This window comes from Pseudophryne corroboree, chromosome 5 (assembly GCF_028390025.1).
Source record: "Pseudophryne corroboree isolate aPseCor3 chromosome 5, aPseCor3.hap2, whole genome shotgun sequence".
Classification (NCBI taxonomy): domain Eukaryota; kingdom Metazoa; phylum Chordata; class Amphibia; order Anura; family Myobatrachidae; genus Pseudophryne; species Pseudophryne corroboree.
The window spans coordinates 568,440,792-568,459,552 of NC_086448.1; the positions used below are offsets into that span (position 1 = coordinate 568,440,792).

At 42.1% G+C, this 18,761-nt stretch overlaps 1 protein-coding gene across 2 annotated transcripts in view; it reads right to left on the minus strand.

Annotated features, from left to right (window-relative positions):
* The window catches only part of ATP9B (ATPase phospholipid transporting 9B (putative)), an 851,783-nt gene that overhangs the window by 111,934 nt on the left and 721,088 nt on the right, over positions 1–18,761 (minus strand). For both annotated transcript variants that reach the window (XM_063923317.1, XM_063923316.1), the window contains exons 14-15: positions 18,576–18,688; positions 8,691–8,936 (exon numbers count right to left, since the gene is read on the minus strand). In XM_063923317.1, the coding sequence (XP_063779387.1) occupies positions 8,691–8,936; positions 18,576–18,688 (359 nt within the window). The remainder of the gene's footprint in view (positions 1–8,690; positions 8,937–18,575; positions 18,689–18,761) is intronic.

An 18,761-nucleotide genomic window follows, 5' to 3' on the forward strand; every position in this document is an offset into this window, starting at 1 on the left:
TACCACAGAATCCTAAGGTAGTATACAAAAAAGCTCCAGACATTAAACAAAAACTTATACATAGCTGCATACCTCCGACAAACACCACACAGACTACCATTGATGGCTCACATAGCAAAGGAGGGTTTTTCCATTGCGGGACATGTGTAGGTTGTAAGGTAACCAATTCCAGGAGTACTACACCAACATATAGCATAATATCTGAGGCGAATACACATGAGTATAAGATAAGGGATAGGTTGACATGCCACAGCAAGGGCATTATATACATCCTCCAATGCCCATGTGTTAAACAATACGTAGGAAGAACAATACGACCACTGAAAGTCAGAATTGGGGAACACGTACGCAACATTAGGAAAGGCACAGAAGACCACCCATTATCCCAACATTTCAAAGAGTTTCACAACTCAAACCCTGCTCTACTTAAGTTCACTGGTGTAAAAGAGGTCAAAAAGAACTGGAGAGGAGGTGATTACATCTCCAGAATCAATAAGGAAGAACTGTGCATGATGATTAATTTAGGGACACTGGCCCCCAAAGGGCTCAACATTGACAACGAAATTAGGTCTGTCATATGCAAATGAAGACATATCCCATTTCAATTCAATTCAACAGCAGCTACATTCACTATTCTATGATATTCTTACATCAAAGTAGTGACAGGCATTGGTTAATGCTGTAGAGGGTTAATCATTATTCTCATGCTTTTGAACATAGCCTCAAAATATCCCAAGGTTCATTATTTTGAGTATTAACACCATTCTGCAAGTTTGATTCATATAACTGCTATATTGTAACTTTATATATATCCTTTTCACTACGGATATATTTTTCCATTATTTTCCTTTTTTCAATACTGGGCACACTCTAAAGCACTGTGATGATGTCACATCCTCCCATAAACTTTGATTGACAAGCTGTGAGCCAATCACAAAGCCAGATAATACTGGGCACACTCTAAAGCACTGTGATGATGTCACATCCTCCCATAAACTTTGATTGACAAGCTGTGAGCCAATCACAAAGCCAGATAATACTGGGCACACTCTAAAGCACTGTGATGATGTCACATCCTCCCATAAACTTCGATTGACAAGCTGTGAGCCAATCACAAAGCCAGATCAGAGGACCAATGGGAATTGATCCCACCCTATCAGGACACCTTAAATTCCTGCAACCTAAACACACAAATGACTCCCAGAGGAAGACCCTAACAGGTCGAAACGCGTTGGAGCTACCCATCTATACTACATTGGACTGAGGACGAATATTCACTACAAAGAAGGACAGTACTGCTAATCCTTTCCGCAAACCATCCGGTCACGTGATCCGGAGTTCCGGAAGCAACCGGTTGCCAGGCGACGGAAGAAGCCCGAGACAGCGGAGAGTGGAAGGCGGAGGGGAAGGGAGAAGGTAAGTCCCTGTAGGAGGAGGAGAGGCGCAGCCAGCCGCTCGGAGAGCTCCGGCCGGGTCCACTTCGCCTCTGTGACAGACGCACACCCCAGGTCAGCGGCCCCACAGAGCGGGCCTGATTCGGGCACTCTACTGTGGGACGTGCTGCAGGAGGAATAGCGCCAGTCCAGGGTCCTTATTCTCCACTCTAACCAAAGCATACACTACCGCTGTCAACTGTTCATCACTTCACAAGAGAATCCTTCACTTCAGAGCACAGATTAGCGGGACGCCGCTGTCTGTATAGACTTGTAAACCGTTTGGACTTTAGTACATATTATCATTAATATTTTTTTGTGGCATTTTTCTTTTTCCCTTTTTTTTTTTCGACTTTACAAAGATTACAGCATTTGTTCTTTCAATTGAACCTTGCACTTCAGAATTTAAGCTCAAACCAGGAGCGTGCCCCAATCACTGATTGACTTTTAAACCGAATTTATACCTGTTGGGAAAGAAAGTATCTCAGCATCTTAGAATAAACAACCTTAAGTATATTACCTGCTTTTTCATTATTGATTTTAGTTTCACTTTATAACCGTACATTCACCACTACAAATAGAGTTTGAGCGCTGGTTCCCTGTGGATTTATCCACATCTGTATACTTACCATTTAAGGGGGGGTGGGACACCCCTCATTACCAGCAGCACACCCCGCCTCAGATTAACACCTCAGTGCGCAGAGAACCCATTTCTGTATATCTTTTCACAAAATGCTGCAATTACGGTGGAATTTAAAAAAATATGTTTAGTAAATTCACTCCTAGTTCACTTTCTCTGCACACTGGTGTCTCCATCGTCTTTATTGGCCTCATGTATAAGAGAACATGAGACAGATCCGTATTTAATGACGCCCTAGTTCAGCGGTCATGCGGGATGCTGTCCCAACATCGGACGGTATTAACATAGTAACATAGTATCTGAGGTTGAAAAAAGACAATTGTCCATCGAGTTCAACCTATTTGTGGTGTCCTATGCATGATGATTTGACTAAAATTTCTGACTGATGCTGCTGTCAGCCATTGCATTTTATCCCTATTTATAGTAACTATAATGCATGACTATGCACCATACCCCTGGATATCCTTATCCAATAGGAATTTATCTAACCCATTCTTAAAGGTGTTGACAGATTCCACCATTACAACTCCCTCGGGCAGGGAATTCCAAACACGTATTGTCCTTACCGTGAAAAAGCCTTTACGCCGTATTGTGCGGAATCTCCTTTCCTCTAACCTGAGCGAGTGTCCACGAGTCCTCTGTGTTGATCTAACCAAAAACAGGTCCCGCGCAAGCTCTGTGTATTGTCCCCAAGGAGCAATCAATTACATGGCACTGTTTTGCCTTGTGATTGCCCTTTTAAAAAAACTTCCTAGTTCGGCCGGCATCCCATACGACCGCCGAAGTCGGGCGTCATTACATCTAGCCATCTTTTTTTGGAGATCTTGACAGTGTTAGAATATGACGGTTTCTGTGGAAAGCTTTACAGAATATTATTATTTGTCACACACTGCTAGTCTACGCATAGAGGTGGGTAAAAACACCACTGGCATTTAATTAAAAAGTCTGGTTCTGGATTTAACAAGTCTTTCCAAACATCAAGGACACTGACTGTAAAATACAGATTGATTACCAAATACCATATTTATATTGAATCTGAAGATGAGAATAACATACTGTATACGGTGTTTGCGTTCTGCAGAAGCTGAGGCACCTCTAAACTGCAGCTTATAAACTGAGAAATACAAAAGAAGCCGTATACACTCTATATTGTAATAAGTTTACACAACACAACCTGTATTTGTTTTTACCTATAGCTTTCCTTTAAAAGGAACCATTTGGTAGCTCAAAACAATTTATAAATTAAGAGTTATATAAGTAGGAGATGACGTCAGAATTTGGAATATTAGATCTCTCCCAAATAGGAATTATCTGCTAGTGAAAACATAACTTAACATGTTATAAAAGAAACTGTGCATAAATGTATTCAGCCTTGATAAAATCATATTGTCAATATCAAATGATTCAAATAGTAATACATCCTCCATCACTAGGAAAAAAAAAACAAAAAAAAAAAAACAATGGCCATGGAAATGTCATGGATGCCAATGAAAATTTTCACAGCAATGAGGAATCATTTTACATGAGCACAAAAGACATTCTACTAATTAAAACAGTTATTTAAAATGCATAACATCTTAACAGTGCTTTCCTTCAAGTGACTAAAGTAAAAATGACATAACAGGTGTTGTACTGTGAAATATAACACCATTCTTAAAAAGTTTTACCAGAAAAAAAAACACAGTAGCATTTAATTCTAAACCACTTACACAGGTTGAGACCATGTTTATTAAATGACGGAGCCATGTATTAAGAAGATCTGTTTAGACACATAAATGCAGAGGGTATGGTAAAAACATCAATTAAACCATTTACTAGCATAAAGCTCTAGGGTGCAATATTTAAAGCACTTTATTCAATAAAAAATGCTTTTAAAATGGTACTTTGGTGATTGGGAAAAACTAGAATCATCTGTCAATGTGACTGCAAGAAAGTTCAATAAGCTAAATAATGAACCATTTACATTATTTTCCTCAGGCTCCATGACTTGTGTCAATAGAACTATTTAAAAAATTATGATGTAGACCTTGTACTTTGCAGTTCACATCTGCACATCCATTCCAACCTTGTAAATGATACAAAAGGTCCCTAACTTACGTCTTCCAAATGTTATATAGATATATAGGATATTTTATCTAGAATATCTAGTACATGATATTACTAAATAAGGGGTTAAACTGTAATTTTGAGCACCTTGCCTAAAAGCAACTAACGGAGACAGAGAGAAAAAAAAAAAAAAGAGTGAAAACAATATCTTTCACCACACTTCCGTAAGATTTTCACTCAATATTAGTAATTATTGTTGTTGAGTTTTAAGTACCAAAGTGCTCCACAGCTCCGTACAGGGAGGAAAACAGGACACAAATAAGACAGGCGCACAAAACACATGATGAAATGAAACCGTTTACCCAATTCAAACCACTGCAAAAACCTTGGTTAACCTGACTCCAATAACCTGGGACATTCCGGAAAGGACCAAGGTTACAGACCATTGTGAAGGGGTAACCCAGGTCGTCCGACCAGTGTCCCGTTCAAACCATAAGGACAGCCGGCTCACATGTTCTTGGAGAGAACGTCATCAAGTGCTGGAAGAGGAGAAGCGCCAACAAAATCCTGGGTCCTGTGTGCACTGGGAATGGGGTTCAAGCCACTGTGACACAGCTTGAAACCTGTGTTCAGTGACCCAGAGATTTCAGTGTGAAAGGGGTATAAGTGTAGGAAAGTTCCTGCTAATGAGAGAGCTACAGAAACAATCTAGTTGGGAGAGGGCACAGCCGAAACGAGAGAAAGTTTGGAGACTGGAACTGTTATGAGGGTACAGGGCTGTAAAGAGGGTGGTGCACAGGGCAGAGTGCCCTGAGGGGTGGCACCATTGCTGCACCTCTGCCCTTGCATCTGGCTACCAGGTGCCTGGAACAACACCCTGCAGAAGCTGTCCTTTGGACGCACCGGCCAAGTACCCTGATGCCTGTACATCTGCTTAGAGTGTCCTGGGATGCCCCAAGCGGTACAGCAGTGTCCCGGTGATTGCAGCCCAAAACCCACCCCGAGGGGACAGATTTATGTTTGCATGCACACAAGGGGATGAGCGGTGGCTGCACAGGGCACACTGCAGTCCTGTTAAGGGGCTGTTAGAGTGCACTAGAGTGTGTAGTATAGCTGTGTGTAGGGTAAGTTCTAATAAACAGATCAGTTTTCAGAGCGCATTTAAAAATGTGATGGCTATGGGAAGGTCTCATTAGGTAATAGGCAACTGCATAAGTGAGCAGCAGCACAATACTTGTCTCATAGGTGGGAGTGGGAGGTGGTTACAAAAAAGGAAAATAGCAAGTATTGGGTCAGAGGTTGACCTAAGTAGGTGTGAGGCAGACTACTTTGAGATTTGAAATGTACTGTATACATGACTGGTGCTGCTGAGGACTTTGTAAGGATGGGTGAGTAATTTGAATTGCAGTCTGGAGTACATGGTGATTTGCAGAATGGTATGAAAAAGTGCAAATGGTTACAGCATTTAAAATGGACTGAAGTAAAGATAGATGGGCGAGGGGTTTGGCAGACTGAGAAGGTTGCAATAGCCAGGGTTGGAGATGATGAAAGAGTAGAAAAGAGTTTTAGGAACATCTCAGAAAAGAAAAGGGTGCATTCTGGTAATTTTTCGAAGATGTATGTGACAAGACTTAGAGAAAATTTGGGTTCAAGTAACATGGCAAAGGATGGAGTCAGGTGCCAACAATAAGACAGCAAATTGTGATTCTGAGGAGATTGTGGTGTTATTGACAAATAGGGCTTTTTTTGGGGTGTTGGTGATTCTAGCAAGAGGAAAGATAATAAGCTCCATTATGAAAACGTTAACCCAGGCATGTCCAAACTGCGGGCCTCCAGCTGTTGAGAAACTACACATCCCAGCATGCCCTGACACAGTGTCAAAGTCGAAAAATATCATAATGCATATGCCTTGTACTAACCCCATGCACATGCCCGCTGCTCGTGCACTCAGTCCGCCGTGCGTGCACATATCCGCAATTTGCGTAGTAGGATCGCTCTGGCGATCGTGCGCATGATATGGGTATTTACGGCGGAGTTTGTGAGCGCGTAGCGTGTTATTAGAACATTGCAAATTTAACCCATATAGCGTACATTTTAGATATAGTTCCCCTAGACCATGTCAGCGAGTATTATTAGTGTAAACAGTTCCTGGACAGAGAGAATCGCCTTTGCATGATAGGAAGGGTCAGATAAAGGTTGGAAGGTGATGTCTAGTATCCAGCTGTAGGGTATTTTAAGGGAAACATACACTGGTGTTGGTTAGAGGAAAATCGCATGTTCCTGCGTATAGTTATGTGCAGAAGTAGAATATAGATATAAATTGTATTTAAAATATATTAAGAATGTGGAGGGAACGAGAATGGAACCCAGTCACACATAAATTAAATCTCCCACAGACTGGGATACAATGGCCTTATTTACACTAAGCTTTGAGATTCTATGAAGAGGGCATACACCTTTGTTTACTAAGATGGCCAGGTTTCTCTTCAGAATAATGAGTGCTGAGTTGTCATTGTCTCACCTGAAAGTAAGGGACAAACAAGGGTGAACAATGCCCAGGAGCCGAGTATGTTTGGAAGATCAGAAACAATAGCTAACCACAACAAAACCAGACAGATAGGAATTTAGGATACTAACATTCCTAGTCCAAAATCCATGGAGATAGAGGTATTCATTTATATATATTATATATGTATATATATATAAATGAATAAATATATAATTCCTAACAAATTGTAATAGCAGGAGTATGTGTGTATGTATATATATATATATATATATATATATATATATGTGTATATATATATATATATATATATGAATATCTTGAAGATTTAAATAGATAGTAATATCATGTGTGGGATCATATTGTTCAGAGTCACGTGAACATTAATCTGGTGGGAATAAGAACATTGTTAAAATTTACCTCATTAAGATATTAATAATACCAGATTTATGTTTAATGTGATGGGTTTAACTGATTGTGGGGCGGGAACTCAGATGTAAACAACAGAAACCACATCCCAAGTCCTAGCCATCGCCCACTTCTTGAACTAACCAATGGTCCCCGGTGCAGGACATGTCCCACCCCCTAACCAATGGAAGAAGAGCACACAGTGTCTATTGTATTATGCCTTGATCTACTGAATAAAGAGCGAGCTGCAGGCCAGGTCACTATCAAAGACTCTGAACGCTGTCTACCTGATGAGCGGAGGACCGGATCCGGGAAGCGCTTGCGAATATTCTCACGTACGTACATTCTCTGTAGCCATTATTCTGTTTAGATTTACTTGTTAGCCTGTAGTGTATAAATTGTATTGTTTTTACCTTTTTGGAACAAATCCACGGAGGCCTTAGAACCCTGTGGTTTCAACTACAAAACAGTGTTGTGTTTTCACTTTCCTGCCTGGGCTTTAAAGTGGTTTAACCTGTGTAAGGTGTATAAGCATTGTTAAGGTGTACGCACTGCGGATACTTTGTATCGCCAGTGCTACTTAAGGTTGAAAGGTATTACATCATTACAGTACTTTGCTGTTAAGGGTTTAAAGTATAAGCATATCATTACATTATATCGTTAACAAGGTTTAAAGGTTATGAATTGTGTGTGTGCTCGCTGTGTGTTCTCTGTACACTCAGCGCGGCCTGTATACGCCAAGTGCGTACCACGTGGAGGACTCTGTACGCAAATAGCGTACAAAGTGCGTAGCACGCGCACGTAGTCTAGCGGCCATAGCGGCTCAACGGTAATAGTGTACAAAGGGGTATAGCTTTGCGGTCTAAGATAATACCGACATTATCAACCGCTTTAGCATTCTCTGACAGCAAAACTGTGTCAGGGCATGCTGGGATATGTAGTTTCACAACAGCTGGAGGGCCGCAGTTTGGACATGCCTGCATTAACCTTTGTTAGTGTTTGGATATCCACGTGAAGAAGACAGATGCTTACACAAAATTGGAGGAGGAGGACAGATGGCTTTCAATGACATCAGTGAAGAGGCAATACCAGAGAGGAACGGAAGTAAGATGAAACTGGAGAAAAAGAGGTTGTGGTTGGAGAGAAGAGACCAAGTGGTTAAGATTAAAAGCTGAAGCAGCAATGGGAGAAGGCAAAGGATATTACTGCAGTGTCTGCATATTGACCTTAGAAAAATGTGATGATACCTAGTACGTATGACATGATCATCGGATATTTTGGAGACATTAGGGACTACATTTAAAAGATAAATCACAAGATAGCACACACGTAGAAGTTAAAACTCCTTAGAAAGGAGTGAACATCAGTGAGCCAATTTATCTACAGCCAACCAGAAACACAGATGGAACACACTGTCTGTGGCACAAAGTTCTTGCTACTTAGTTGTCACTTTCATTAAAATAGTAAAAATAAGATATTTTAGGGATAATACAGAGTAGAGAATACAGAAAAGCAGACAATACACTTCCATTATCCTAGTGCAAATAATTTATGGTGTCAAACAAGGGATCAATTAAGAAGTAAATAAAAAAATCTGCAACATAAGTTGTAAAACGACATTCAGTGCCCAAGTAGAAGTAAAAATAAGCAAACTGACCTCATCAGGGCTTGAGGCTTGGTAGGTGCGGTTTTCATCACTGAAGTCTTGATCTACTTCAGCATGTTCTGTTTCTCCATTGACTCCAGCATGCGATTCATAGACAGGAGTGACATTGTGACACAAAGCAATTGCCTTCACTGCTTCATGTACTCGGCTGATCACTGTCTTACGTACTTTGGGTGCTGAAGACTGGCTTTTTCTTGGAGTAGAGCTGGTATTATTATTGGTGGTTTGGAGCTGGACCTTCAATGCATATAAAATAAACTGTCATTATAAAATAAAAGAACATTATTTCATTATGGGACGTTCGTCAATGTATTGAAGAATGTTGAAAAAAATATATTAAAATGTTACATATACTAAAGCGTGACATGCTCAACAGGAGTGGTACAAATGTTGACAATCAGAATGTCGATGTGGACATAACGCCAACATAGTGGCTCTTGCTTATTTGAGCCGTACTAGTATAAATCCAGCCTAACGCTAATGTGGACTGTCGACATTATTATTTATGGATGGATGCAATAGCACAGTAGCTGCATCTTTAGACTAATATATGCTAATGCAGCAGCCGATGTCTTGTGTAAATACATGTTTTCTTCATGCTTGTGTGATCCGCAGCATCGGATCACTTGCGTGAACATCGGCCATCTGAGTAACCCACAGGTCACTAAGGATGGATGGGCTGTTAAGGCTTCCGGGTACAGTAAATCTACATCAAAAGACACAGACACGAGCCTCGGCACTCCCAGAAAATGCAGCCCATGTCCCCATACAGCCACAGCCTGTCAATCAAGCTGCGGCTTAGAGGGCACTGTATGCAACAACAAAAAACCCGTCCTGCACATGCGCAGAACAGGTCCTGCACACTTACAGTTCTCTAACCATCACAGTTGTATGCAAACTATTTACAAGTCAAGCCCTATGTCAACATTATGTACAAGTTTACATTCTGAATATCAATACACAGTAATGACTGCACACTGTCCCAATGGTGCGAATTGAGAGATTTTGAGCAACTCCAAGTTTAAGTGAAGCACATTTTACTAGCATTGGAGTAATCTGCCTTTTCCAACCTAAAGTACAGATGTGTCCTTATACATCATTACAGCAGTCGCAACAAACAGCCCTCGTCCCGTGGGACTCTTGTGTATTTGCACACAGATATCAATGATTTAGCACAGTCTCATGGTACATCCTAGTCACATCCCATTACATTTGAGATGCATTATCAGCAAAACTAGACACCCAACACTAGCACGGGTCCTGGCGGTTCACTTGTGACAGGCATCTCATGCTGCGTGGCGTATTGAGGATAGGTGTATGAGCACACATCTTATTGGATTTTGACATTTCGCCCTTAACAGTGAACTTAAATCATAGTATGTAAAGTTAAGCTTGGTACAAACTAGACTATGTATGTACCCAGCAATATCAGCGGTGACTGGACCCAGCGGGGGTGTTGGAATCGGCACATGCATACACACTTGCTGATGCCGGCAGCGACAAAGCGACGACCATGCTGCATTTGCGGAAGCCGCGCAGGATCGCGCATCGTCAGCATCATAGTGTGCACACACACTGATCCAATCGAATCGGGCACATCGTTCAAATTACCGTCTAGTGTGCACCTGGTATTAGACTTGGATAACCCTCAACATTAACTCTGTTGACAGTCAAAATGTCAGTGTAACATTAATGTGGTAGAAATGCTATTTACAGCATGCTAACAGTGTCAGCACTATAGCTATTAAAATGATGCATTTCTACTGCATTGGCATTGTCCTGTGGACATTACGGGTCTGGGACTCCAGGTCGACACCAAAAAGGTCGACACACCTTAGGTTGACATGGAAAAAGGTTGACGTGAGTTTATGTTTTTTTTGGTGTCGTTTTCTTCGTAGAGTGACCGGGAACCCCAGCTAGTGCACCGCTTCGCTCGCCATGCTTCGGGCAAGGTGCCTCACTCCACTACCGCTGCGCTCAGCACAGATTACCGCTCCCAATCGTAGTCCACGTGGATCGTAAAGTATGAAAAAGTTCCAAAGAATTATAAGAAAAAAAAAAGTGAAAAACTCAAGTCGACCTTTTGTCCATGTCGACCTAAGGTGTGTCGACCTGGAGTCTGGATACCAGACATTACACCACCAACCAGGTTAATGTTGACAAAACTAATTTATCCCGTGATAACAAGTATACTTATCCTGTGCATTAATAAAATAATACATAGGGGAAATTTGGTTTTACAATGTACAATACTAGCATAAAAGCAGAAATAAATATTTTTTATTATAATATTACTAAAGTTGAAATAAAGAACAATATGAACTATTTTACAGGTTGTGAACAAATCTGTAAATGGTAATATAAATTATCTCAATAGGAAATTAGGCTACATGGCCATCCAGTAAGGCTTGGGTGCTCTGGCACGGAGTTTACCAATGTCTGAAAAGTCATCCTGGAAGACAAATTACCTTCAGGAAAGAAACACTTCAACATGGGGTAAAGATGATCATTACCACTAGTTAGGGACTAACATTTATTGGCACAGATCATGGAATGTCAGCACTCAACATATGCCAGGAAAATATGTCCTTCACATTTGTAAACAAGCACTCAAGGCTGTAGAGCCCTTTAAGGTGCTCTTATTTATTGTCCATTTGTTGAGTACAGGGTGAAGCATAATACCTCTTACTAGATCACTTAACCTCACAGGACATTAGTCCATTGTACTGTATGTGCTCTTTGTACCACTGAACCCATAAACCTGCATTGCCATTCTGTTCAGTGCAATTCTGATTGGACCATTTTTGCAGAAACTGGCTGTGCCCTATGTGAAATGAAGTTGCCTGTTTTTCCTAGCACTTCAAAACAATGCAGATATGATGATTCCGAAGTATCCATGGACTATTGACCTTTTCTGATGATGCTTTTCACTATGAGTTCAGAATCAGAATCAGCTTTATTGGCCAGGTATACTTGCGTATACTAGGAATTTGTCTTTGGTTTGCTATACAACAGCCAAGTAGGTAACAGATAAGCAGGTAGGGTGCAAGTAAAGTCATACAGATAGGTATACCGTAGGGACACAAGTGAGTTACATGTAGGTCTAGTCAGTCAATGTTCATGAGTTCAGCAGCGGACTGCTTGGGGAAAGAAACTTTTGAGGCTTCTGGTGGAACTGGCGGGGACGGCCCTGTAACGCCTGCCTGAAGGAAGCAAGTTAAACATGCTGTGGCCGGGATGTAGCTGGTCTTTTATTATCTTTGTTGCCGGCTTTTTAGCTCTGGACAGGTACAGGTCCTGGACTGAGGGAAGGTCGGCCCCGATGATCTTCTCTGTGGTTCTGACCACCTTTTGGAGCCTGCATCTGTCCCTCGTGCTGGCAGAGCTGTACATACCAGTATCGAGGAGCACAGTACCGACTCCACAATCGCGGAGTAGAAGAGGAGCAGAAGCTTCTGTGGTGTGTTGAACTTCCTTAGTTGCCTGAGGAAGACCAACCTCTGCTGCGCTTTCCAGACAGTGGCGTCAGCGTTGGACCCCCATTTAAGGTCCCGGGAGATTGTGGTCCCTAGAAACTTGAAGGAGTCCACACTGTCAGCAATAGTTAGCGGAGGTGCACTAGCTGACTATTTCCTGAAGTCCACTATCATCTCAACAGTTTTGAGAGGGTTGAGCACAAGGTTGTTGTGGATGCACCACTGGGCCAACTGGTCTACTTCCCATCTATAGGCCGATTCGTCCCCGTCCTTGATGAGGCCGATGACAGTGGTGTCGTCGGCGAATTTGATGATCTTTACTGATTATGCCTCTGAGGTGCAGTCATTTGTGTACAGGGAGAAGAGCAGGGGTGAGAGGACACAGCCCTGAGGGGCCCCTGTGCTAATGGACCGCACTTGAGAGGTGAATTCCCCCGCTTTCACAACCTGTGTTGTCTGTCAGGAAGTCTACTATCCAGGAACAGGTAGCTTCTGGGACCCCTAGGCAAAGTAATTTGGGGTGGAGGATGCTGGGAACTATTGTATTGAAGGCCGAGCTGAAATCGACAAACAGGACCCTCGCGTAGCTACCGCGAATGTCTAGGTACTGCAGAATGTAGTGCAGGCGCAGGTTGACTGCATCTTCAAAACACCGATTCGGTCGATAGACAAACTGTAGGGGGACCAGTTGGGGGCCAGTCACAGTTTTCAGGTGATTCAAAACCAGACGTCAAACGTTTTCATGACCACAGACGTCACTGCTATCAGCCTGTAGTCATTCAGGTTCGTGATAGAGGGTTTCTTGGGGACCGGGACGATAGTAGACCTTTTAAGGCAGGAAGGGACTTTCTTTAGCTCCAACGATTTGTTGAAGATCTTGGTGAATATGGGGGCGAGCTGACCCGCACATGCTCTTACGGCAGATGGTGACACTCCATCAGGACCTGGAGCTTTCCTGGGATTGGCCCTTTTGAACAATGCCTCCACCTCTTCTTGGGCGACTTGCAGTGCCTGGAGTTGGCCGTCGGTGTTCGGGGTATCGTAGAGGTGATTGCTTGGGTTGCAGGGGACTTCTTTTGCGAACCTGCAATAAAAGTGGTTCAGTTCGTCTGCTAGGTCTTGGTGCATGGTGGTGGACTTTGATGTTTTCTTGTAGTTGGTTATGGATTGCATTCCTTTCCATATAGATACAGGGTCATTGGTGGAGAGATCTTTGTCAGCTTGTCCGAGAACCGCTTTTTTGCTAGCCTGATTCCTTTAGTCAGAGAGTTCTTAGTTCGGTTGTATAGTGCTCTGTCACCGCTGCTATAGGCCTCCTCTTTGGCTCGACGAAGTTGCCTGAGCTGGGCGTTGAACCAGGGCTTGTTGTTGTTGTAAATGCGCTAAGTCTTGGTAGGTACACACATGTCCTCACAGAAGCTGATGTAGGATGTGACAGTGTCTGTCAGGTCGTTCAGGTCAGTTGCCAAGGCTTCAAAGACCCCCCATTCCGTGCAGTCAAAGCAGGCCTGGAGCTTCATCTTAGCCTCGTTGGTCCATTTCTTAACAGTCTTGATGACAGGCTTAACCGCTCTCAGCTTCTGTGTACAGTTAGGGAGTAGGTGGATGAGGCAGTGGTCAGATAGGCCAAGTGCAGCACGTGGGATAGACTTGAGGGTAGTGTAGCAGTGATCAAAGGTGAGCCCTTCCCTAGTGGGACACGTGACTTGTTTGTACTTGGGTAGCTCCTTGCTCAGGTTAGTTCTGTTGAAGTCGCCTAGCACTATAAGCGGAGAGTCTGGGTGTTTTTGTTATATGTCTTATATACATACGGCCAGGTGGTGCAGGGCTTCGTTCGTGCAGGCAAGGGAGGGGGGATGTACACTCCCACAAGGACAAATGAGGCAAATTCCCGGGGGGAATAGAATGGGTTACAGTTGATACTTAGCATCTCCAGGTGAGGGCTACATGATTTGCCTAGGATCGTGACATTGGTGCACCATCCGTCGTTGATGTAGAAGCAGACGCCACCACCCTTTGTTTTTCCTGAGAGAACCTTGGAGCGATCGGCCCTGTAGAGACTGACGCCCAGCAGAGACACTGGGTTGTCCGCAGTATGGTCGTTCAGCCACGTTTCCGTAAAGCAGAGGACGGACGACCCTGTAATGCCTGACCCTGCGCTGCCCAGAAGGAAGGATAATTTGTCGAACTTGTTTGCCAGTGAGCGCACATTCGAAAGCAGGATCGTGGGAAGTGCAGACCGGTGCCCTCGCCGCTACCTCACTAGGGCGCCTGCGCGACAGCCTCTCTTCTGAGCCTAGGTCCTTCTACTAGGGCCGACATGAGGGCCGACATGAGGGCCTCCGTCATTCTCGTTCCGGGGCCGACGATCCACCCGCCAGTCGCCGTCCGGGCTGCGGGGGGCGCTGGTGCTCGGTCTTTCCTTCGGCGTCCACGACGTCTGCATCCATGCCACACAGGGCAGCAAGAGCAGCGAGGGCTGCAAGGGCCGCTGATCTGCCCGCTGACGGGCTCAAAAGTTGGGTAAGCACTGCGGGAGCGCTCCAACTTAGGAGGGCTTCCTTGCTGTATTTGGTCACCGGTGGGGTAGACAAGGGCAGGGGAAAACAAGTGGAAACAGGTATTTTGGCTGAGCTGCGTAGCTCCGAGGCAGCCATCTGCGGCGCCATCTTAGATTGTAATCGATATAATCGTTGTTGCTGTAACCTATTGCTGCTCTTTAATACAATGGGTATATTTGAAACAAGTGATACTATAAATAAAATAACTTTGCTTTTTCTGTTGCTGTTTTAGGACAAAAGCAGGCTTGTGCAAAGGTGTTACAATCCAATTCCTGTTGTGTAGGTGTGAAAGATCTCAGTGTGAGAGGCCTTTGACGTAGATTTCTTGTGGGGGTAGTGATAACGTGTCCTGTGGAATGGCTCCTGCAATCTGAATTGAACAGTGACCCTTCAGTGATTCAGAGCCTGAATATGCTGTATATTAGTTGATTAATGCAAGAAGTCAGTTATTTGTTGCTCAGAGAACAGAGGTGAATGATGTCTAAGTGAGGGGCTGGATGGAGCCAGAGATAGGTTGTAGTCCACAGTACCTTGTCTGGGATGTCGAATGCAGAGTACAGTAGATTCCAAACTGAAGGACTTCTCAGTGGAGAGATGCAGAGGTTTCAATCTAGTGTGTATCTCAGAGCAGGAATGCAATCCATTGGTTTTGATGAGATGTCCGTGTAGAGTAGTACAAGTCCTTGGATATTTATGATGATTCATAGGTCAGTTGTGGTGAATTTAAGCTGTTTTATGGAGATGATGAGGAGCATGCAAAAGGTGAGGCAGCCATCTTGGTGCCTATATAGCCCTTAGTCCATGAACCTCTTTCAAAGTAACTGAATGCTCTTTTTGTAACCATAATTGCCATAACTATAAACAACCGGGACAGTCCAGTGTTTTCATGCATGTTCCGGACCATGTTAGAATGTTATGATTGGGACTGTTGGCACCCGAGTGTAACTGCATCACCAACTTACTGTCTTCCCTTTACCAAAGGAGTTCACATTTTTTGTCCACTGCCTCTATATTATCTGCTTCACATATAAGCAGTTAGACTGATGACCTGTTACAAAAGCATGCTGGGAACAGTACATGTAGATATGTCTGCATCTTCTCCTTTAAATTAGTGGAACTAGAAGTGATTTGTCCAGCAGCATAATCGCTGGCAGTTAAATTAAAATGTTACCGCTGGTCACAGAACTACATCCCTTATAGATATTTAGTAAATAATATTTATTTCCAATTAATGTTCATGGTATCTCATTAACATAAAATATTTTCTAATAAAGAGAAACTTTCAATAAACGGAAGACACGAGATAAAGTTTTCTTTTGCACAGTACACATATAGGTTGAGTGATGCTAGGCAACGCCTAACATACTTATTTAATTATTATTAGCACTTTATTATGGTTGGTTTAGGTTAAAATGTTAAGTAACATTGTATACTTATACACCCACCCTACTCCCAATCTACTGTTAAAACAAGATCCCACAGTTGGAACCATGTGCTGTCTTGGGCTCAGCACAGTGAGCCACTGATCCGTGAACACACTGCCCACCAAATTACAGTGCTGTATAATAATGGGTTTAACTTTTATGCTCATCTGCTTTTCAACTCCTGCTTTAAACCTTTACATTTGCATTCTCCATACGCCAATGTCATTACAAACGCAAATAAATTAAGCTGATTTACTCCTTCTGAATTATGTTATGTTTATTGATGCCTGTATAATTTCATTTCAAACAGATTCCATTAAAGATTATGCTCTCTGTCACGGAATGCTTCCAGTGGGAAAATATAATCACGTTATAATAGATTTCTCTGTTGGATTATTGTAGATATACAGGAGTGCTTATTAATAAAACAAGACACAAAACTAGGGTAAAAAAATCATTGTCACTAAACTACCACCGACTAACTGGCTAGGTGACTGGAGACATTTATTATGGCAGACTGGAAATGCTCTGCATGCTTCTGGAGCAGCTTCATGTCAGTTTAATTAGTAGCTAGGTAAACACAATCTGCTTTCCGTGGAGTGCCAACAGTTTAGGACAGGTGGGGTAAAACATACTGTGTGTTCCATTTTCAGACTACTGAAATACGAAATCAGTGTTTGCATGCGTGTGTGTGTATGTATGTAGGCTGGATAATCTAATTAATTTATAGTTACGTAACTACAGTATCTGTGAGTGTTTCAAAGTATAACAATGGAAATATTCATATTGAGAATTTGCAAATAGGGGCATAAAGATAAATTTGTATGACATAATCCTCATGTCTAAGGGGTAAATTTCCAAACGCACCTGCTTCTCGGAGTGCTTAATCAGGAAATTTAAAACAACAACAATACTAGTCAAACCAAAACACAAATTAGCATTTTCTGTTTTACAATCCTAGCTAGATTACTTTTGCAATTATAAGATCTCACACTGACACACAAAGGTATCATACACTTAAAGTGGCCCTGTCGCTTATCTACTTTGTGGGCTGTATATAGTCCAAACCGTTCAATAGTTCTAATAAACACTTCTATCATAACAACACAAACTATATTCCCGAAAGTTGCTATAGCTGCTAAATTCCTGTAAATTAGCACTCTAATCCATATCCCGGCTATTATGTGTTGAACCAAGAATCCTGTGTCAATGCCTCTGCCTGCTACCCAGAAGTCCAGATCCAAAGTAAGCAGTCAGGAGGATCCAGCCACAGCAAGCAACAAAGAGGTGTTGCAGTATCTACACATAACACCTGGGCCCAAGCAGTTCCTAGTGCTAGTAGAGATTTGTAGTAATCATAACTGATCTCCTATTACTGAAGATATAGGTGAACATGTAACTACAGGGTTGGGTTCCAGGTGCCTGGGTTCCCCCACTCCCTCACTTTGCTAGCTTCGAATCATGAGCACTACAGCAGTAGCATTTGATACAAATTTACTAGAGCTGCGGTGACATAAGGGACAGAATTGGAGCTCCTGTGCATGCACAGCGGCAGTAGCTTCTACCCATCTGCTGTGTGGATCTATGTGCTCAGTCAGTGTACCAGACTAGTTAGCTGCTAACAAAAAGAGACAGGCGTCTTAAAAAAAGGTATGTATATCATTGGTGGGATGTTTAACATTTCCTTTGTCAAAGTCCAGCGGACGAAACGCGTTGGAGATCCTGAATGCACCTTACCTCAAAAAGATAAGCATTTTCTATGGTTACTCTCCAAAATACTTTTTAAATAATGTTTTAAATACGGTAGTTTGACTTTTTAAATTTAGGTGGGTTTTTTTCCAACTATTTCAATTTTTTAAATTTTTTGAGTCTGTTTTATATGATCCTGTGTGACATATTTTAAACCTTGCTGTCTCATTGTTATAAATAATTTTTTTTTACCTTTTTACTACACATACTGGTTTAGATTGTGTGTATATATAATTACTGACACTAGTAGTCGCCCTAACTTGCCCATCCTTACTGTCTATCCATCACCCTATCCAAGTGACCTACCACCACTTGCTTTTATTTGGGGTCGGAGCAAACACCACAGTTTACTTTAAGTGGGAGTGTCAACTATATATAGTGTGATAACTAAAATATATATCCGTGGCGCTTAGGAATATCTGTGTGCATATATATATATATATATATATGCACACACACACAAACATATATATTATTTTTATATATATATATATATATATATATATATATATGTGTGTGTATACACACACACAAACATATATATTATTTTAATATTGGATCAACTTAAAGTTTAGTTTTATCTGCCTTTTAGTAATGGTGTTCGAAAGATGTAACACTTACAACTTTAACATTACCACAATGCTATAGCCATCAAATAAGACTTACCAGTGAGTATGAGCTTGCTACGTGATTCTGTATTTCATCCATTGTATCAGTACCATAAGACACAGTACCCAGGTGAAGGCGCTTAAAGACCATTTCATTCTGAGTAAGTGTTCCTGAAAGATACAGATACTAAAAATCAGCTAATATTAACAAAAGTTTGGCCTTATAGATCCCTTTATTTAGTCT